This window comes from Phyllostomus hastatus, unplaced genomic scaffold (genome assembly GCF_019186645.2).
Source record: "Phyllostomus hastatus isolate PE091 unplaced genomic scaffold, TTU_PhHast_1.1 phas_scaffold_78, whole genome shotgun sequence".
NCBI classification, from domain to species: Eukaryota; Metazoa; Chordata; class Mammalia; order Chiroptera; family Phyllostomidae; genus Phyllostomus; species Phyllostomus hastatus.
The window spans coordinates 34,414,386-34,431,308 of record NW_025334041.1 but is presented as its reverse complement, the minus strand read 5'-3'; the positions used below and the strand labels follow the sequence as shown (position 1 = coordinate 34,431,308).

At 42.0% G+C, this 16,923-nt stretch overlaps 1 protein-coding gene across 1 annotated transcript; it reads right to left on the bottom strand.

Moving 5' to 3' along the window:
• Window positions 1–241: 241 nt before the first annotated feature.
• Window positions 242–12,825, bottom strand: SRI (sorcin). Its single transcript, XM_045827148.1, has 8 exons — window positions 12,678–12,825; window positions 11,707–11,790; window positions 9,597–9,666; window positions 5,737–5,780; window positions 4,797–4,944; window positions 4,484–4,597; window positions 3,223–3,281; window positions 242–1,548 (listed from the first exon to the last, which is right to left on the bottom strand). Exons 1-8 carry the CDS (start codon window positions 12,726–12,728, stop codon window positions 1,522–1,524), a joined length of 597 nt encoding a protein of 198 aa, XP_045683104.1. The 5' UTR covers window positions 12,729–12,825; the 3' UTR covers window positions 242–1,521.
• Window positions 12,826–16,923: the final 4,098 nt, after the last annotated feature.

Below are 16,923 nucleotides of genomic sequence, written 5' to 3'. Positions count from 1 at the left end.
GTTACATAAATATGTATAGAATGAATATATACTTATTAGCAGTATTTGAAAAAAATAACTAGGGAAAGGTGGCTAAAGATGCTTAGAAATGTTTTTATTTTCATTGGTTGACCTCGGAATGGTAGCTGTCACACTGTGCCCTAAGGTCAGACAGGGATTCTGCTGTTGGCAGGGAGAAAACAGACTAATTTCATTATTTTATCTGTTAAGCTCTCTTGCAAAAACAGCAAATCACGCTAGCTTTAAATGCAAGAAACAGAAACATTATTGGTGTTTATTATACCAACACATTTTTCATATTCAGATTTATCCCAGGAGGTTAAGAGTTATCTCCTTTTCAAAGATGGGGGAACTCAGGCTCTGAGATTATCTGAAATGATCAAACCACATATATCATTAGAGGCACAGTCAGCATTAGAATCCAGATGTTACTTAAGAGCTCATGGTTTACAATTTTTCTATAAAATAGGAAATCTTCCAGTATAAATGTAATATTTGCTTATCAGAGAACCTTCTGAAAGCAGCAGGAAGAAAATGAACTCAGGACTCTGCCTCCCAGGGGCAGGCAGTCCCGTCCACGTTTCGGTGCACTCTTTCCAGACCTTCTGCTGTCCTTGTCAGTGTGTGGACACGGGGCATATCAAAATGGAAGCATCAGTATTTAAAAAATTAACATCTGTTTTTAAAGGGGGAGCACACATTATATGAAGTCCAGAGGATACTGAAACGCATAAAGGAAACGGAATCACCTGGAATTCTATTAGTCAAAATAATCATAGTTAAAATTTTCATATAGTCCCTTAGTCTTTTTCTATTAACTTTCTTTTTTACATAGTTAAGCTCGTAAGGTACAAAGTTTTTAAGGATGATTCACAAAGGTCTATGTGGATGATAACAAGATCTTGGTGACAGTATTTGCCACTCACATTATTCAGTAGGTTTTCAAAAGGCAGAAAATAGTCACTCATGGTCCTGTCCACTCACACAGCCATGAAGACATCTGTCAGCCCTACAGCCTGTGCTAAGTGTCCATGAAGGTGAACCCTGGCCTGGGTCACCACGGTCTTTTTTGTATCCAAGTAGGTCTAACCATTTTACGTGATAAGAATGCTCCACACATCAAGCTTTCAATACCATGCAAAAGCCCTTCTAGGAGAGGAATGACCACGGCTGTGGCCTGGTGAAAAGGCTTTAGTATCTTGCAATGGAAAATCTATAACGTGCCGTCAACACTTTGCATGCCTGCAATTACATAAAACAGGTTTAGCAAGAAAATAAAGCATATGACAGTGGCTCAAGGAAATTCTAAATGGTTTAGCAGAACTGATCTTAATAAAATTTCAGACTTTATTATCTAAACTGAAAACAAAAACTACAGAGGTACATAAAGTAATACACTTTCACAGCAACTGGTAAGGACAAGTGGCGAGGCAAGTTCCCATGCGTTCCTGCAGGCGAGGGGCGAGAGCCAGCCAGAACTCCCGGGGGAATGTCGGTCACGCGTCTGCGCTTCCTCTCGGTTTAAATGCTCATGACACACTGAATGAACTGAAAGAGAGGGGCATCAGCGTTACACCGCAGATCCTGGCACACCCTGCATTATTTTTAGGTAGCTTACATTTTTCGTATGCTAATCTGAACTATGGATTTCAAAAAAGTCCGTGATAAAAGAAGGGTAAATGCCATATGGAAAGGGTCGTTTGGGGTTCCTCACATCAAAGCTTACAGGGAGCAGATCTGACTCCAATGGATGAAGAACTGTTTAAATTCCAAATAATATCTAGACTCTAGAAATAAAAGACTCTAATAAAATAAATAAATAAAAGACTCTAGAAATGGGCATGATCAAAGGAACCTACTCACAAACAGAAATAACAGGTGAGTTCATATGTTCATGTCACATGGAGGCTTCCGCACTACACAGGATTACTCCATCACTCTAACGAAGCTCCTTTAAATAGTCAATTCCTTTACAATCTACTTAACTAATGCAATCATAGCATGCAAGTGTGTGCGCGCACAGAAGCAGAGTATCTGACCCTTCTGCAATTCAGAAACCTAGTTTAGAAGCATCAGTATGTGCTGTGCAATATTCCCTTGCTTCACCACTAAACACACAACAATAGACTGCATTTTCTTATCGATTTTCTTTTTCACTATTCTAGCACCAGGGATAACTTGCTAACCCTCGTAGCATTCCTGCAAGACCAAGCCCATCTGTCCCTATTTCAGGGAAGAGGAAACTAAAGGTCACGATGTTTAGGTTTCTCTTCAGTCACTGCGTCTGAGGCCAAAGCCTGTGCACTTTCCACTCCACAGGCTGATTCTACATCTTTGGAAACAGTGACGAAACTGTCACCCGAGAAGCTGCACACTAAAGAGAACACATCTTTAAGCAGGAAAAGTAAACATATTTACACCCAAACCTTTTAAAAGTGTATTCACTTAGCAACTTCAGCAGCTGCTAAGCCATATACACATGCATCTTTGTCTTTTGTAATGGAAAAACATTTAGTACATTCAATTATCACAGTGACTCTATTCTAAAAGCAATTTTTTTACAAAAAGCAATTTAAAGCCAAAAATGGGGAAACAAGTAAACATCCCCCTAACTCTGTTAAGTACGTCCAGCAAATGCCACTGAAGATGGCCTCTGGTTACCTTCACACTGTGACATGGCCTTAGCCTGCCTCATTCAGCATGGCTGTTCGTTCAGTAAATGCACTGTTTTAAGTTGTGACCTAAGTCTGCGCCTGATGTCCCCAGTGAAGGACACGGGTGTGTCAAACGCAGTTTTGAGCCATTCAAGTCACTGCTCAGTGACTGGGAAGAATGCAAACACAGATACAACATGTGCACAATGTTTTTCAAGGCCACTCCAGACTGAAGTCTCACACCAGCCCAGGGCAGAGGGCACTGTCACTACTTTCTCTTCCCCCAAACAGTCTTGGAGCAACACAGAAACCTGCCTATGGGACCAGCTGATGAGCGGGACGATCTGGGCTTTGACTCAGGTCTTTTAATGCAGAGCAAACAGTGGTCTATGTATGGGTACGATGAGTAACAAATGAAATCAATACGTTTTTAATAGTGACTCCTTCTGATCATTTAAGCCTGCGCTCCTCTGCATCTTGAAGATGCTCTAATGGTTAACTTTAAAAGGGGTACCCATTTGGTGCACATCTTACTCATCTACTCAGTTCTGAGTCTACTGAGACTTACATCATCATACGGGAAATTCACAACACCTTGCTGCCCAGAATCCCGTCGTCTAAAGTTGTCTGTAAAACACAACAATAAAAAAATTTTTTTTACATCTTATATGAACTCACAATAGTTAACTGTTTTCACTTTGGGTTCACAATGCAGTAACATTTAAGTTGTACAACCAGCCAACATAACCAAAACATCAAAGCAGAGAAGCCAACTATGTGAGTATGAATAGAAATAATATACAACATGCAGAAACTGGCTAATTGTCTTTTTCAATGTAGAGCTGGAAGAAAATACCTTACCCAAAGTAGGTAAAACCTGTGCAACTTCTGAGGCCATTACTTAATTTTGATGAAAGCACAGAAATTCAAACTTCTTTATATCACATTAGGAGAGAGTGGGTAGAGTCCCTACTATGAAAAATCGGCTGTGACAAAATGTTCCACTCATCTGAGCTCTGCCCTATTGGAAAGGATTTTCTTTTTTTCTTTTTTAATAAATATTCTTCTAGCTTATCTTTTTTAAAAGATTTTATTTATTTATTTTTAGAGAGGGAAGGGAGGGAGAAAGAGAAAGAGAGAAACATCAATGTGTGGTTGCTGGGGACCGTGGCCTGCAACCCTGGCATGTGCCCTGACTGGGAATCGAACCTGTGATGCTTTGGTTCGAGGAAAGGATTTTCTTTGATAAAATAATCTGCCCACTAATTTTTGTTAGGATGAGTAAAAACTATAAAACCCGATATTAAAAAAGAGTAAAGAGAGAGGAATGGAACAGGAAAAGATATACAAAGGAAAGACAAAGAATAGAGGGAATAGAAACGTATACCAACTATTGACATCTCATCATTTAAGAAATACACCTGTCACGGATGACCCCTATTTTAAATTACTTTGTCAGGGAGAAATAGGAAAGAGCACTACGAATGAGTAATTTCACTCTTCAAATATTTCAAATACTAGGAAGAAATCACAGAATAGTGCTCATACTCTGATCAAAATTAGTTTGTTATGTTTTGGAACATTTCAGTAAAATGTAGTTAGGATTTCTTTAATGGCAGATCATGTACAAATCTCAAATTTCTGAAACAAAAAAAAACAAAACTACTATTCTGCTAGATAAGTTTAATAGCAATGTTAATAAAAAAGACACTTAAGTTAGGGGAAAAAAGACTAGGACAATAAAAGTTCAGAAGCACTGAGAAATAAGATGTTATGAAAATTAGTGTCTCCTGGGCTGGTGCTGACACCCTCCCAAGGAACACACCCACCTGTGAGGGCACGCAGCTTGACGCAGCAGGAGATGTAGTCATCGAAGGTGATCTTCCCATTGGTGCTGTATCGTTTTGCAATTGAATTCACGGCCTGGGGACTCAACCGAAATCCTGAGAGGAAGAAAAACCATCCAGCCAGAAGTGTTAAAGGGTTACAGAAAGATCATCAGAAATAATCAAGCACAATTTTTTAAGACTGGTGGTACTCCTCTGAATTATGAACACACCATACTTCTAGAATATAGAAACTGCCTTCATGTAGCACTTAAGTTTTAGAAATTAGAAAAACACTGCTCCTCCCCATACGCACCCATTGCTGTCAGCGCCTTCTGCAGTTCTTGAGGGTCTATTGTCCCACTCCTGTCGCTGTCAAAACTCATGAAGTGTTGCCTCCAGCCATTCAGGACAGACCAGAGCTCCTTAAATTCACTGAAACCCATCGTGCCTGACAGATCTCTCTGCACTGCCATTAAGGAAGACAGCATTTTGGGGGAGCAACAGTGTCTAATGATTTAATCAAAGATCAATGGTAAGGAAATTTAATGTTCTTGCTGCTAAAGAGGTTACAAATGTTACACGTTCTTGTTGGTATGGTATAATAAAAAGACACACTAATGATAGAGTAAACAGGGCAAGTAGAGAAAAAGCTCTGAGAACATCTTTTCATCGTGGGAGAAAAGCTAGTCTATGTGATGTGATTACAAGGAAATGACAGGAAGAGCCTCAGGTAGAAAGCACCCTTGTTACTGGGGCTGTACCCCACCTTGGGGGTGCCCCAGGCTAGGCTGCTCACTCTCCGTCCTGGGGTGCTCTTGGCTCTCACCCTCTCTCGGGAAGCCCCCCCAGACCCAGGCTTGTCACTTCTGGGAAGGAGGTGGGATGGAAGGCAGTGTGGGGTCAGCACTCGCTAAACCGAGTCCAACCTCTGCGCCGTGAAACCCCCCTGCTGGAAGGTCAGGGGGTAGGCACACGGAGCGACCACCGTTACAGCAGAAGCTTCCCTGACCGCTCAGGTTCTACGCTGTTCTCCTGGGACACTTCCTTCGGTTCTTGAACCACCACCATTCTAGTTACTGAGCTTCCTTCCTTTCTCCAAATTCCATCTTAAAAGCTAATGGTTTGGGGAGAATATTTTTTGTCATTAGTCACTGTGTTTACCAGGTATTAATTCTTAGGTGAATTCCTTTAGGGAGGATTTTTTTTTTTTGACAAGAAAAAATACTCAAAGCAGCAATCAAGGTAAAGGATACATCCAGCATTGAAACCATAAGCCGACAAGTCTCCAGGTTAAAAGCTGTTAAATCAAGAGAGTACATACACATCAACACAATTTTTAAAATTCACATTATATTAGATACCTTCAAATTAAGAGTATGATTTATACACTTTCATTTTTATATGCTACTCAACTTATGTGGAACTAAATTATATGGAACTTTGAAGTAGATATTTTACAAAAGGCATTGCATAGTACTGTTACAGTATTTTTAGGTGTCATTATGGTTTTCAAGTTGGGGGGAAAGGTGTCTTTATATTTTAGAAAAGTATACACTGAAGTTATTTGTACACAAAATGACCGTTAAGAAATCTGGTATTTGCTTCCAAAGGAAAGGGGCAGGTTCATTGATGAAATAAGAATGGCAACACAGTGTTAACTATTGAAACTGAGTGATGGTTACAGAAGTTCACTGTACAATTATCCATATTCTTGGACAGGCTTAAACTTTCTATCATCATATTCTTTTAAAAACACTATATACTTTCTTACCTTCGAAACTGTAACAGAGTGAGTTCAATTCAACATAATGAACCACATATTACATCCAGCATGGTGAGTAGGAAGGTAGGGGTGCTTTGTTGCTACTCCTAATTGACTATAGATTGCTGGTTTGCTAGTTGTCTAATCATATTTTTCTTACTTTTCCCTTTAATGTCAAGCACTGAACAGTAACCTCCTACCTCAAATTGCCTGATGTCTTTCCATGCACAATAAGCTCCTATATGAAACTAGATAAATACACTCGCTAGAATTGTGTGTTAAGTAAGAGTGCTCCGGAGTAAGATGCAATGAGGTAACTTACAGGCTCTTTCCTAGTAAGAAACACTTCATAGAAGCAGCATTTAAGCCAGAGAGAATGACAGAAAGACAGGGGACATTTGGTGACCGCCAAATAGAGCTACAGGCCAACATAAGCCAAGAGAAGCGGGAAAGTCAGGGCAGACAAAGGAAGTGGGAAGAAGCAGGTGCATTTCAATGAGGCTAAGTCAGAGGATCTTGAATTCCTGATAAACCATTTACCTTTTACTTTACAGGCATCATAGAGCTACTCAAGATTTTGAGAGGGGGAGAGTGAGAAGTCAGAGCTGTGTTTCAGGGACAACAGAAATCTGGTCGCGCGCGCGCGTGTGTGTGTGTGTGTGTGTGTGTGTGTGTGTGTGTGTGTGTGTTTAAAAGGGAGGAAATGCAATGGGCAGTTAACAAAAGTGACCAAATAGAAAGTTCACCATTCTGGACAGTTCTAGGGGTGAGAATGCTGATGTCTAATAAGCATGGGTGAGGAAACTCTTGCTTAATATTACTTGTATTTCCCCCAGAGAAACCTTTTATTAATACTAATTCTATTTTAAATAATTTTGAAATAATCTTTACTATAATTTTACTTTTACTCTCTTCCTCCAACACATTGCACTAGAATGCCTCCAACATCTCGCTTCTAGTAGAAACTCACGATGTCACAGACCTAGCAGGAAAGCCCTACCCCCAGTTGCTTCTCTCAAGGGCGCTCGCTGGGGGAGCAACAACACTAGAGGGGGAGAAGAGGACCTGAATTAATGTCTCATAAGCTAGAGCAACTGTCCTCATCAGCTCCACCTCCAGATGTGGCTGCTTCCTTTTAAACAGGTTAAAAAGTGTCTGTAGATACTGAGCTGGGGCACATCCCCATGCCCTGTCTGTGCTGTTTTAGTTTGGAAGCTGGGTGTGAAACACCCACGAATGTACTGTAGCCCAAAACCCAGTCCGACGCCTCTGCAGCAGAAGGTTCTGTGGTTCAGTTCGGCCTCCACCACCAGATGGCATAAACAAATGAGCTCAGTCACACACCCCGATGACCAGGAAATGTCTCCTCCACTGCTCAATGGTCTACAGCCGTGGTGAAGTGTGGCTTAAAAGACTACTCTCTGAGGATATACAAGCCACTTTGTTAGTCAGATTTTAAAATCTACTACACTTCTACTGAGGGAGTGTGGAATGATACGCGCGTTGTGACACAGCTCACTCTTGTGACCACTGTTGTTAGACCTCTCTGTTCACCAGACCCGACTGCTTGAGGTTAGCAGTTAACAGTTTAAATGCACTGCCTACAACAAAAAAAATCCCCTGATCTAGAAAGTGCTTCTTTTGGTTAGGACCAGATCAAATGACAGAAATGCAAAAGGTTCCTCTTTTGTATTAATTCCCCCCAAAGAGAAATATTAATAGGGCGATGAAGTTATATAACACAAAGGATAAAAACAGAGATGCAAAGAGTTTAAAAAGAGAGCCATCTAGTGAACATCCCATGTCAAACAGTCAAAAAACGCCACTATAAATCCTCAGGGGTGAATTTTTGAGCATTTTAATTCACAGTCTACCAGGAAGGGCTTTGATTTGATGTTCTGCCTCAATTAACAAAGGGCAAAGTAGTGGGCAGCTAAAGACCTCAGTCAGTACACTACTGTCTACCCTGGTATCTGTCATGGTCAAGATCTGGTTTGAAAAGAGGCAGAAGGTCTTCGAGTGTGGGGTAATGTGGAGCCCGAAGTGGGGAGGCAGCATGTCTGCAACAGCTCCAAGTCCCCAGCTTGCAGCAGAGCGCAAAGGGCAGGAAGTGGTGTTACAGAGCAGCAGATGCAGTCTGAGGAACTGGGGAGGAGGGGAAAGGAGAACTAGCGTAGCGAGTTTAGAAATTAGGAGGGAAGGTCCTACTCAACCAGAACACTTTCTCTGAGGTGGAAGGGGGAAAGAAAGAGGGAAGACCTAGGAATGTCATGGCCAGCGTTCAAGGTGCCAGTGGCATTCTTAGAGACCAGCTAGCACAACTGGCTCCTTGAGGACTCGGGTGAAGGACAAGCCCAGCCATCGGAACCAGGAGTGCAGGCAGGCCACTCGGGGACAAAGTGCCCAAGACCAGCCTCTCACAGCTCTTGGCCACCAGGCTGGGGACTAAGTAAGCTCTTATTAGCAAATAGCAGTAAATGTTAGCTATTGAGGACAGGTCTGACATGCTCAGTGACCTAAACTAACCACACAGGATGGTCTGAGTGATCATAAATTCCTAACTGGACAGGTCAAGGTGAGAAGTCATGACCCAGACATGTATCTTCCTTAGCAAAGGTCAGTCTTTACCTTACATGAGCCTTGTCCACTGTGACATACCTAGGGTGACTCAGAAACCAGAGCAGGAGACGACAGAAGCCCTCACTGTTACCTCGTTCCCAAAGGACCAGTTATGTGCTGCCAATGTTAATTATTAACTATCCTGTGCCCACCAATGTACAGTCATGTGCTTTTCTACTTGGCCTTTTATCCAATCCTAGAGATTTCCCTACTTTGCTTTCTCTGGCCTCCCTAATCTACCACTGATGGATTTCATGTACCTTCCTTACGTTTTTTCCCCTTGATTCAAAATACCTAAGAGGAAATGCAAAACTGCCATTCTCCGGATCCTGTTCTCAGGCCCTTGAGATTTTGCTTTCGGCAAGTCCTCAAAATTTTGGCTTGAATAAACTCTTATAAAACTTTTCTATAGGTTGGACATTCTCCTGTCATTAAAGACACCTGATCTGGCAGATTTCATTTCAGCACCTTTGACTCATCCTCCATGAAGAGGCCAGCCATGTAAGTGGTTCCTGCTTTGAATGGTTCCAGATATGTGGAACCCAATAAGAAACTCACTAAACTGGCAGGGAGTGTGGAATGATTTCTTAAAAACTGATTTCAAATTCATGTTTTGAAGTAAACCAAATGCAGCTTTTGAAATTCTACATGTTGAAGGCTGTGATCACGGGCAACGGCTGGGATGTGAAATGCAAGGGTGCTTCTAGAGCAACCTCAAGGCCGTGAACTTACGTTTGTACCCTCCAGCAATGCCCGACTGCGTCAGGCACCTCTGCAACTCGTCCGCGTCTATTTGTCCATCCTTTTGAAAACAAACATAGGAAGAGAGATCACAAAATCACAATCATAATTTGAGCCTTCTAGTTCTCTGTTTACTTTCAGTATTCAATGTAGCAATAATAACCAAGAAAATGAGTATTATTGTGCATGAAACTTTAAAGAATGCATTTCAACAACAGGCATTCTTTTCTTCATCCTACTTCCAAAAATAATTCCATAATAAAAGAAAAATTGTTACATCCTCTTCCACAAATGCATAATTAGGGCCATCAAAATGCATTTCTTAATATCTAAGTGGGCGTTCAATTTCAGACTCTATTTTAAATAATTATTACACAAGAATTAACCAAATCAGAAAGCTGCTTACACCTATACTTTAATATTAGCAATATCTTTTCACCCTCTCCTTTAAATTCCTGAGGTAGATTTGGCATAAACATTCCTAAGTATAAGGTTCCTCTCTCAATAAAACACTAAGGTGCATTCAGTTTCTTCCATTGATACTTAATATGTTTTAATGAATGAATAAAACTAGTTTCTGTCTTGAACTACTCTTCTCTGACTCTGAGTGAGGAAATACCAAAGTTAAGCATTTTAAAATAAAATAATTTATGCAGTTGCTTAAAAATCGTATTCCTCTTTCTAGCTTTTTAGGAGGGGAAAGCAGGGCACACAGCTGACATCAGTAAATAAAAAGCTTGGTTCAGAGAGAAACCTTTGTGATCACGGTTGCTTACAATATGGCAAATGGTTTTTTCACGTCACAACTACGCATGTGTGGAAGATACAGATTCCCAAGTGCCTATTTATTGGCTGGCTTAGGTCAGAACTAAATATATGTTATTTTTAGGAAGTTAAAAATAAAATACCTAATTTCACAAGTCCATAGGTATTGTAAGCTCTGAATGAAGAGCAGGGTCAATAATTTGAAAGACAGTGGATATGCTGATACAGGCCAGGGCTGCTGAAAGCTAAGCAGGTGGGGTCACTTACAGGCTGGAGGCCATCTAAGAATGTGAGTCTTGAGCTTTGCTGTGTCTTGTGGTTTCAAAGATACGGATCATTAACAGATTAAGCAGATACTTAAAGGGAAGCCCTTTCAGTTTTAGAGTCAACTTTCCACCCAGTTTTCTCAAACTATACTTCTTAGAATGCTATTCTAAAAGGTGGTCTTAGGTTTTTATCCCATATGGTCTATGGCATTTCCACATTTAGGTTGTATTATTTCTAATTTTTTATCTAAACAGAGCTAAACTGAATTCATATGGGCACCCATCCCCTCTGGACACACCGGGGTTACACCAACAGCGTAGTGAGCAGACACAGCAACCTCCTGGGCTAAGGAAGTGTCCTTTCTCAATGCACACCACCAAAAGTCACACAATTCAGAATTTAAAAGTGAAGGACCTTGGGGTACAGACCTTAATCATCTCTTTGGGTCAACAGGCCACAACCCCTACTGAGGACACAGAAGAGCTGACCTAGTAACGGCATCTCCATCAAAAGAGAAACTGTTCACAAGATTAACTTCCTGATAGTAAGAAGAGAGCAGTAACTTTCTTATTTTGAAGCTGGTGGCTTTTTACCATAAAAATCTATTTCCTAAGGGGGCAAGAGATTAACAGATCCAACCCAAAGAAAGTGTCCCTTCGAACCTGGCAACAGAATCACTAGCACAGGCATTTAAATTGTACAAATAGTGCTCACCAGACCAGCAATTTCTTCTCTGGAAACCACCCTAGACCCTGACAATCCAGTTCTAAAGACATCTTTCTACCTCACAGACCTTCAAAGGGTATTAGCAATCCCCTATTGTGTTCAGTCTGCCCCTAAATCAATCACAATTTCAGTTTTGAACTGAACTAACATAACACCAGTAACACTTTGTCCTCATTTGTTCTGGATATTCAAAAAAAGTAACTGACAAATTTCCTTTCTCTCTTCTTTTCTTTTGGAAAAGCAATTCTTTTCCAGAGGAAAGGTCGTTTTCCTGGCCACCATAAGAAAGACTAATACAAATGTAGAATATGATGACTCTTTAATATGAAAGGGTAATGCTAACCTGTCCAGCTACTGCAGCAAAGTAACCATACAGCGGATCCTGAGTTTGTCCAGGGAATGCAGGCCCTCCGGGAGCCCCTCCATACTGCAAGATAGAAAACACAAGTTCAGTTTCATTCTGCTGAACCAAGTTTTGTTCTTTCACCACTGCAAGTCTTTGTGCAAAGCAAGACATTTACCGCCCCACCACCGGGCACACTCTAACTGCAGTCACTTTGCTCCTTTCTTCCATTCCACTCCCCTTAATTTAAAAACGAGAGGCTTGGACCAAAATGAATTGTCTTGTGGGTGACATCTGCGTTAAGTGAAGCAACTTACATAAATCCTGGTAACTTTCAGGTTACTGAAGTAAATGCAAGCCAGACAAGCTGTTTAAGACCAAGCTTAAATCCTCTTATAGAGTTTCACGGTAGTTTCAACGCGTTTGGGGGCAGGTGTAGCCAGGGAGGAGTAAGGTGTGTCTGGGTCGGGCTTTTCCTCGTGAGGGAACGTCCAGTCTTGGAAACAGTTCCCACGACAACGCGCATCCCAGACGCTGGGCGAGGGGGCCTTCCTCCCGGAAGACTTTTACTCTGGCGGCCTTTCCCTGACCTCTTTTTCTCACTTTCTTTTAAAGGGAGAAGTAGATCTCTGGACCATTCTAGATTAAAATGGTTGTTGCTCTTAGAAAAAACACAGGAGGAGGAGGAGGAAGCCAACACCCAATTTGCACAATTTCAAGCCAGGTATCCTAGAGTCGCTGGGTGGGCTTCTGGAACCGCATTCCACCCGTGGTGAGTCAAAGGGGACAGAGAGAAGGAGGGAGGCAGAGAAAGAGGTCGAAAGACCAGGGGCGAGGCAGCCGGCAAGGAGAAGCCAGAGGCGGGAGGCGCCCGCGGAGCCGCCCCAGCGAAGTCATAAAGTGAGTCCTCTGGGCGCCCCCGGCGTCGGGGGGTCGCGCCTGGGCCGCGAGCCCGCGCGAGCTGCACTTACCCCACCTGGGTAGTACCCGCCGCCGGCGCCGGGGTGCCCGGGGTAAGCCATGGTGCAGACTGCGCTGGCGCCGCCCTGCACGCCCCACCTAGCCGCCAGTGCTCGGGGCCGCCCGGGTCGCACCAAGAGGACCGGCGGGGGACGCGCCCGGGAGCCGCGGCCCGCGCGACTTTCTGCGGCGCCCTGGGGCCCCAGCCTGCGTCCTACTCTGTTTTTATGTTTCACCAGCCCAGGTCGTGCATCATACCAGATCCAGTAAGGGACTTAAGACCTGCGAATTAGTTCACACTTAGGATTTTCCTCCCTTCGGAACGAATGGTACATTCCAACATCTATACAGGGCCCAGGGAATTTTTTCTTCCTATATGACTGTTTTTCTGACTTTTTTACTTTAAACAAGTTTACTGGGCAGGTCTGACCGGCTCTAATCAGAGTGCAGTATTGTTGGAGGGGCCGAATACTTTAGGGCAGCTCTTAGGAGCCTGTGAGGCAAGGAGGCGTGGGTGAAAGATCAAAATATGAAAGCTCCCTTGGAAAACAGTAATAACATTCAGGAACTGTGTGCAAGGGAGTGTTTGGCGTGCGGTTGCACTTTTCCCTGAACAACAACGGCCTGGTTCCTCGCTAAGGGACTTTGTCATCTCTCGGGGTTAAGCTGGGCGTTGCACGATACAGCCTGGGGAGGACGGAGGGGACGTGCAGGGCAGGGCAGCCTGGCCCAGATGGTTCTTAGAAAAGGAATTTGAATTCGTATCTGGATGAATTAGGCAAACTAACCCTCGCTCCAGAATGACTCAGCTACTGTTTATACCAGAAAAGTTTAGAGCAAGTGAAGAGTGTGCTGGTACATACGCAGGAAGGTCAGGGATTGGAATTTCACTTAGGTGATTCCGAAAAAATGGTTTTCCTTACCTCACATATTTCCTCTTTACCCAGTTGAACAGCCTGAAGCCATTCAGACGTGAGATTGTTTGGTTTTGATTCACGTAATTTCAGTCTCGCAGAATGTTATTTTTTTTAATCTTAACATTTTTACAATGCATTAATGAGTAGGATTCACAATATTTGCTGTGAGGTTGCACAGAAAAAATGAAAGCCACACGGTCATTGCTTTCCTCTTATGTATAGCTCCCTTCCCAACTTGGACACCCCAAGTCCAAAAGTGAAAGCCTTGAATTATGAGAAAAGAGTTCCAATAGTCCCTGTTGTCTCATATCAAATAAACTATGTATTACTTGATTTGTGTTTGATTCAGAAAGGGGATTACTGTTTACAAATACTATAGCAAGCATCGAAGTACACTAGATATTTTATGAGTTCCATGGTCTCTGTGGGTTTTTTCCTATTTTTTTTTGTTTGTGATAAGAACACTTAACATATCTCAACAAAAATTTAAGCGTACAGTATTGTTAACTATGTGCACAGTGTTGTACTATATCTTTGGAAACTTTTTATCATTTTTTTTAAGTTCAGTTTCCATAGAGACTGTCAGAAATTGCCATTGTCGAGTATATTTCAAGTAGTCACAGTGGACATTGGGAAAAATAATTGTGCCAGTGGTAAACCTCATTGGCTACAATACTGCCACCGCCGAGCTAGAACCTTTTTATCTTGCATGACTGAAACTCTATGCCTATTGAACAGCTCCTCATTGTTCCATACACACTGAACAATTTCCTTCTCATTCCAGCCCCTTTCTACTTTCTGTTTCTGTAAGTTTGACTATTTTAGGTACCTTATATAATTGCAATCATGCAGTATTTGTCTTTTTATAATTGGCTTATTTCACTTAGCATAACATCCTTGAAGTTTATCTATGTTGTAGCATATGGCAGGAATCTTTTTTTAGGGCTGGATCCATTGTAGGATTGCTGGAACATATGGTACTTTTATTTTCAATTTTTGAGGAACCTCTGTATTGTATTCCATAGTGGTTACAGCATTCCCCATTCTCACCAACAATCTGCAAGAATTCCAATTTCTCCACACACTTGCCAACACTTACTATGTATGTTTTAGTAATTACCATTCTAACAGGTGTTAGGTGATATCTCATTGTGGCTTTGATCTGAGTTTCTTTGATAATTAGTGACTTTGAGCCCCTTGTAATCCATCTGTTGGCCATTTGGAAGTTTTCTTTGGAGAAATGTCTATTGAAATATCTATTTAAGTCCCTAGTTCAATTTTTTTAGTCTTTTTTAAAGATTTTATTCACTTATTTATAGAGGGGAAGGGAAGGAGAAAGAGAGGGAGGAAACATCAGTGTGTGGTTGCCTCTCACACACCCCCTACAGGGTACCTGGCCTGCAGCCCAGGCATGTGCCCTGACTGGGAATCGAGCCTGCGACCCTTTGTTTCACAGGCCCATGCTCAATGCACTGAGCCACACCAGCCAGGGCCCTTAGCCTGTTTTTAATTCAAGTTATTAGTTTTATTTCTCTTGAGTTGCAGGTGTTCCTTATATATTTTGGAAGCTAACTCCTTACAGGATATATGGTTTGCAAATATTTTCTCCCCTCCCACGGGTTGCCTTTTCATTCCGCTACTCCCTTTGCTGTGCCTTTTGATTTGATTTGCTGTCCCTTTTGATTGGATGCGGTCCCACTGGTTTGTTTTGCTGCCCTTGCTTCAGGTGTCACAGCGGGAAGCCACTGCTGAGACCAGTGTCAGGAAGCTTTTCCCTGTTTCCTTCTGGGAGTTTTACAGTTACAGGCTTTGCGTTTAAGTCTTTAATTTCTTTTGAGCTGGTTTTGGTGGATGATGTAAGATAAGGGTGCAATATCATCCTCTTGCACATACATATCTGGTTTTCCCAACACCATTGGTTGAGGAGAGCTTCCTTTTTCCACGGTGTATTTTTTGCTCTCTTGTTGAAGATCAGTTGATTGTATGTGTGTGAATTTATTTCTGTGTTCTTTATTTTGTTCCTTGGCCTCTGCTTTGCTATCTGTTTCTTCAGAACGAAGTAACTAGAAATACTTATGAAGAATGGATGGTGAGGACAAAACTCAAAGTTGAGTGTAAGCTCTTTGAAGGCTCAAGTTTGAAAGAAGTAGCTAGCATGTAAAAGTAATACAGAATTAACTTTGAGGATGAGCAACTATGCTACTTGTCATTCAGCTGATGTTAGACTTCTTCCTACTGCCCCACTGCTAAAATAACTTATTTACTGGAGTGCTACAAATGAAATTTTTACAGTTATTGCTAGCAAATTGACAAGCTGTTGCTGCTGCTGCTTTAGTTTATGGAACAAAAAAAAAGGTAGCAACTAATAATAACAACAAACAGATAGTATTTAATATGCACCAGACCCTCTTCTAAGTGCTTTACATATTTGCTTAATTCCCATGAAGCCCCATGAGGTAGATAGATGCTATTATCATCTTCAGTTGAAGAAGTGAAAGCTGAGGGAGGGTGCCTCAGTGGAAACAACACAGAGCTGAACGATGCTGCCAGGGACTGGAGTCTGTGCTTGACACCAGAGGGGGCAGTGAACAGTGTAGAGGCCCGGATAGTAAATACATTGCTTTGTGGGCCTTACAGCCTCTGCAGCAGCTACTGAATTCAGCCATTGAGGCATGCAAGCTTCCATAGGTAACAGACAAATGGATGGGTGTGGCTACATCCCAACATGACTTTGTATATGGACATTGAAATTTGAATTTCATACAATTTTCATGTCATGAAACATCATTCTTTCTTTTTTTCTAAATGTTAAAATATATAGTATTTTTCTTAGCTCCCTGGTATAAAAATAGGAAGTGGCCACATTTGGCTCTTGGGTAGGTAGCCAACCACTGCTGGAAACCCCTCCCAGATTCTGGCTTTGAGATAAAGCTTATGAGTAGCAGTGGCTGAGTTGCCCTGAGGAATGAGGACTTTTCCTGAGATGGGATCCTGTGTATAGAATGGCTTCTTCAGAGTCTTGCCCATTGCCCAGTAGGTGACCAAAGGGGACCCTGTGGAACTCTGACTTGTCAATGTCACCTGTCCAGTAATAACAGCAAGAGGGCGCACATGATGATGAACCTGGACACCAATGTTTATCCATGTAACGTGAATACCTCTATTCATTGGCTGAGTATTGACAAACCTAAAACATTCAGGAAAAAATGCTCAATAAGAACATGGCAAAATAGAGATGAATTTACTTTTATGGTTTTGATATTCATTCCAATGGACGGGGTGAAGGTGGAGAGTGAGAGAAATAAGCAGCTTTACTAAGATCTTGGCATGTGCCAACTGC

Excerpts from the sequence above, each read along its gene's own strand:
- SRI (XM_045827148.1), bottom strand. The coding sequence starts at position 12,728 with ATGGCTTACCCCGGGCACCCCGGCGCCGGCGGCGGGTACTACCCAGGT. Across the intron at positions 4,945-5,736 it reads TTATGGTTTCAATGCTGGAT|AGAGATCTGTCAGGCACGAT; the intron begins GTATCCTTTACC and ends ATGGCAGTGCAG. Across the intron at positions 4,598-4,796 it reads GAAGGCGCTGACAGCAATGG|GATTTCGGTTGAGTCCCCAG; the intron begins GTGCGTATGGGG and ends TCTTCCTCTCAG.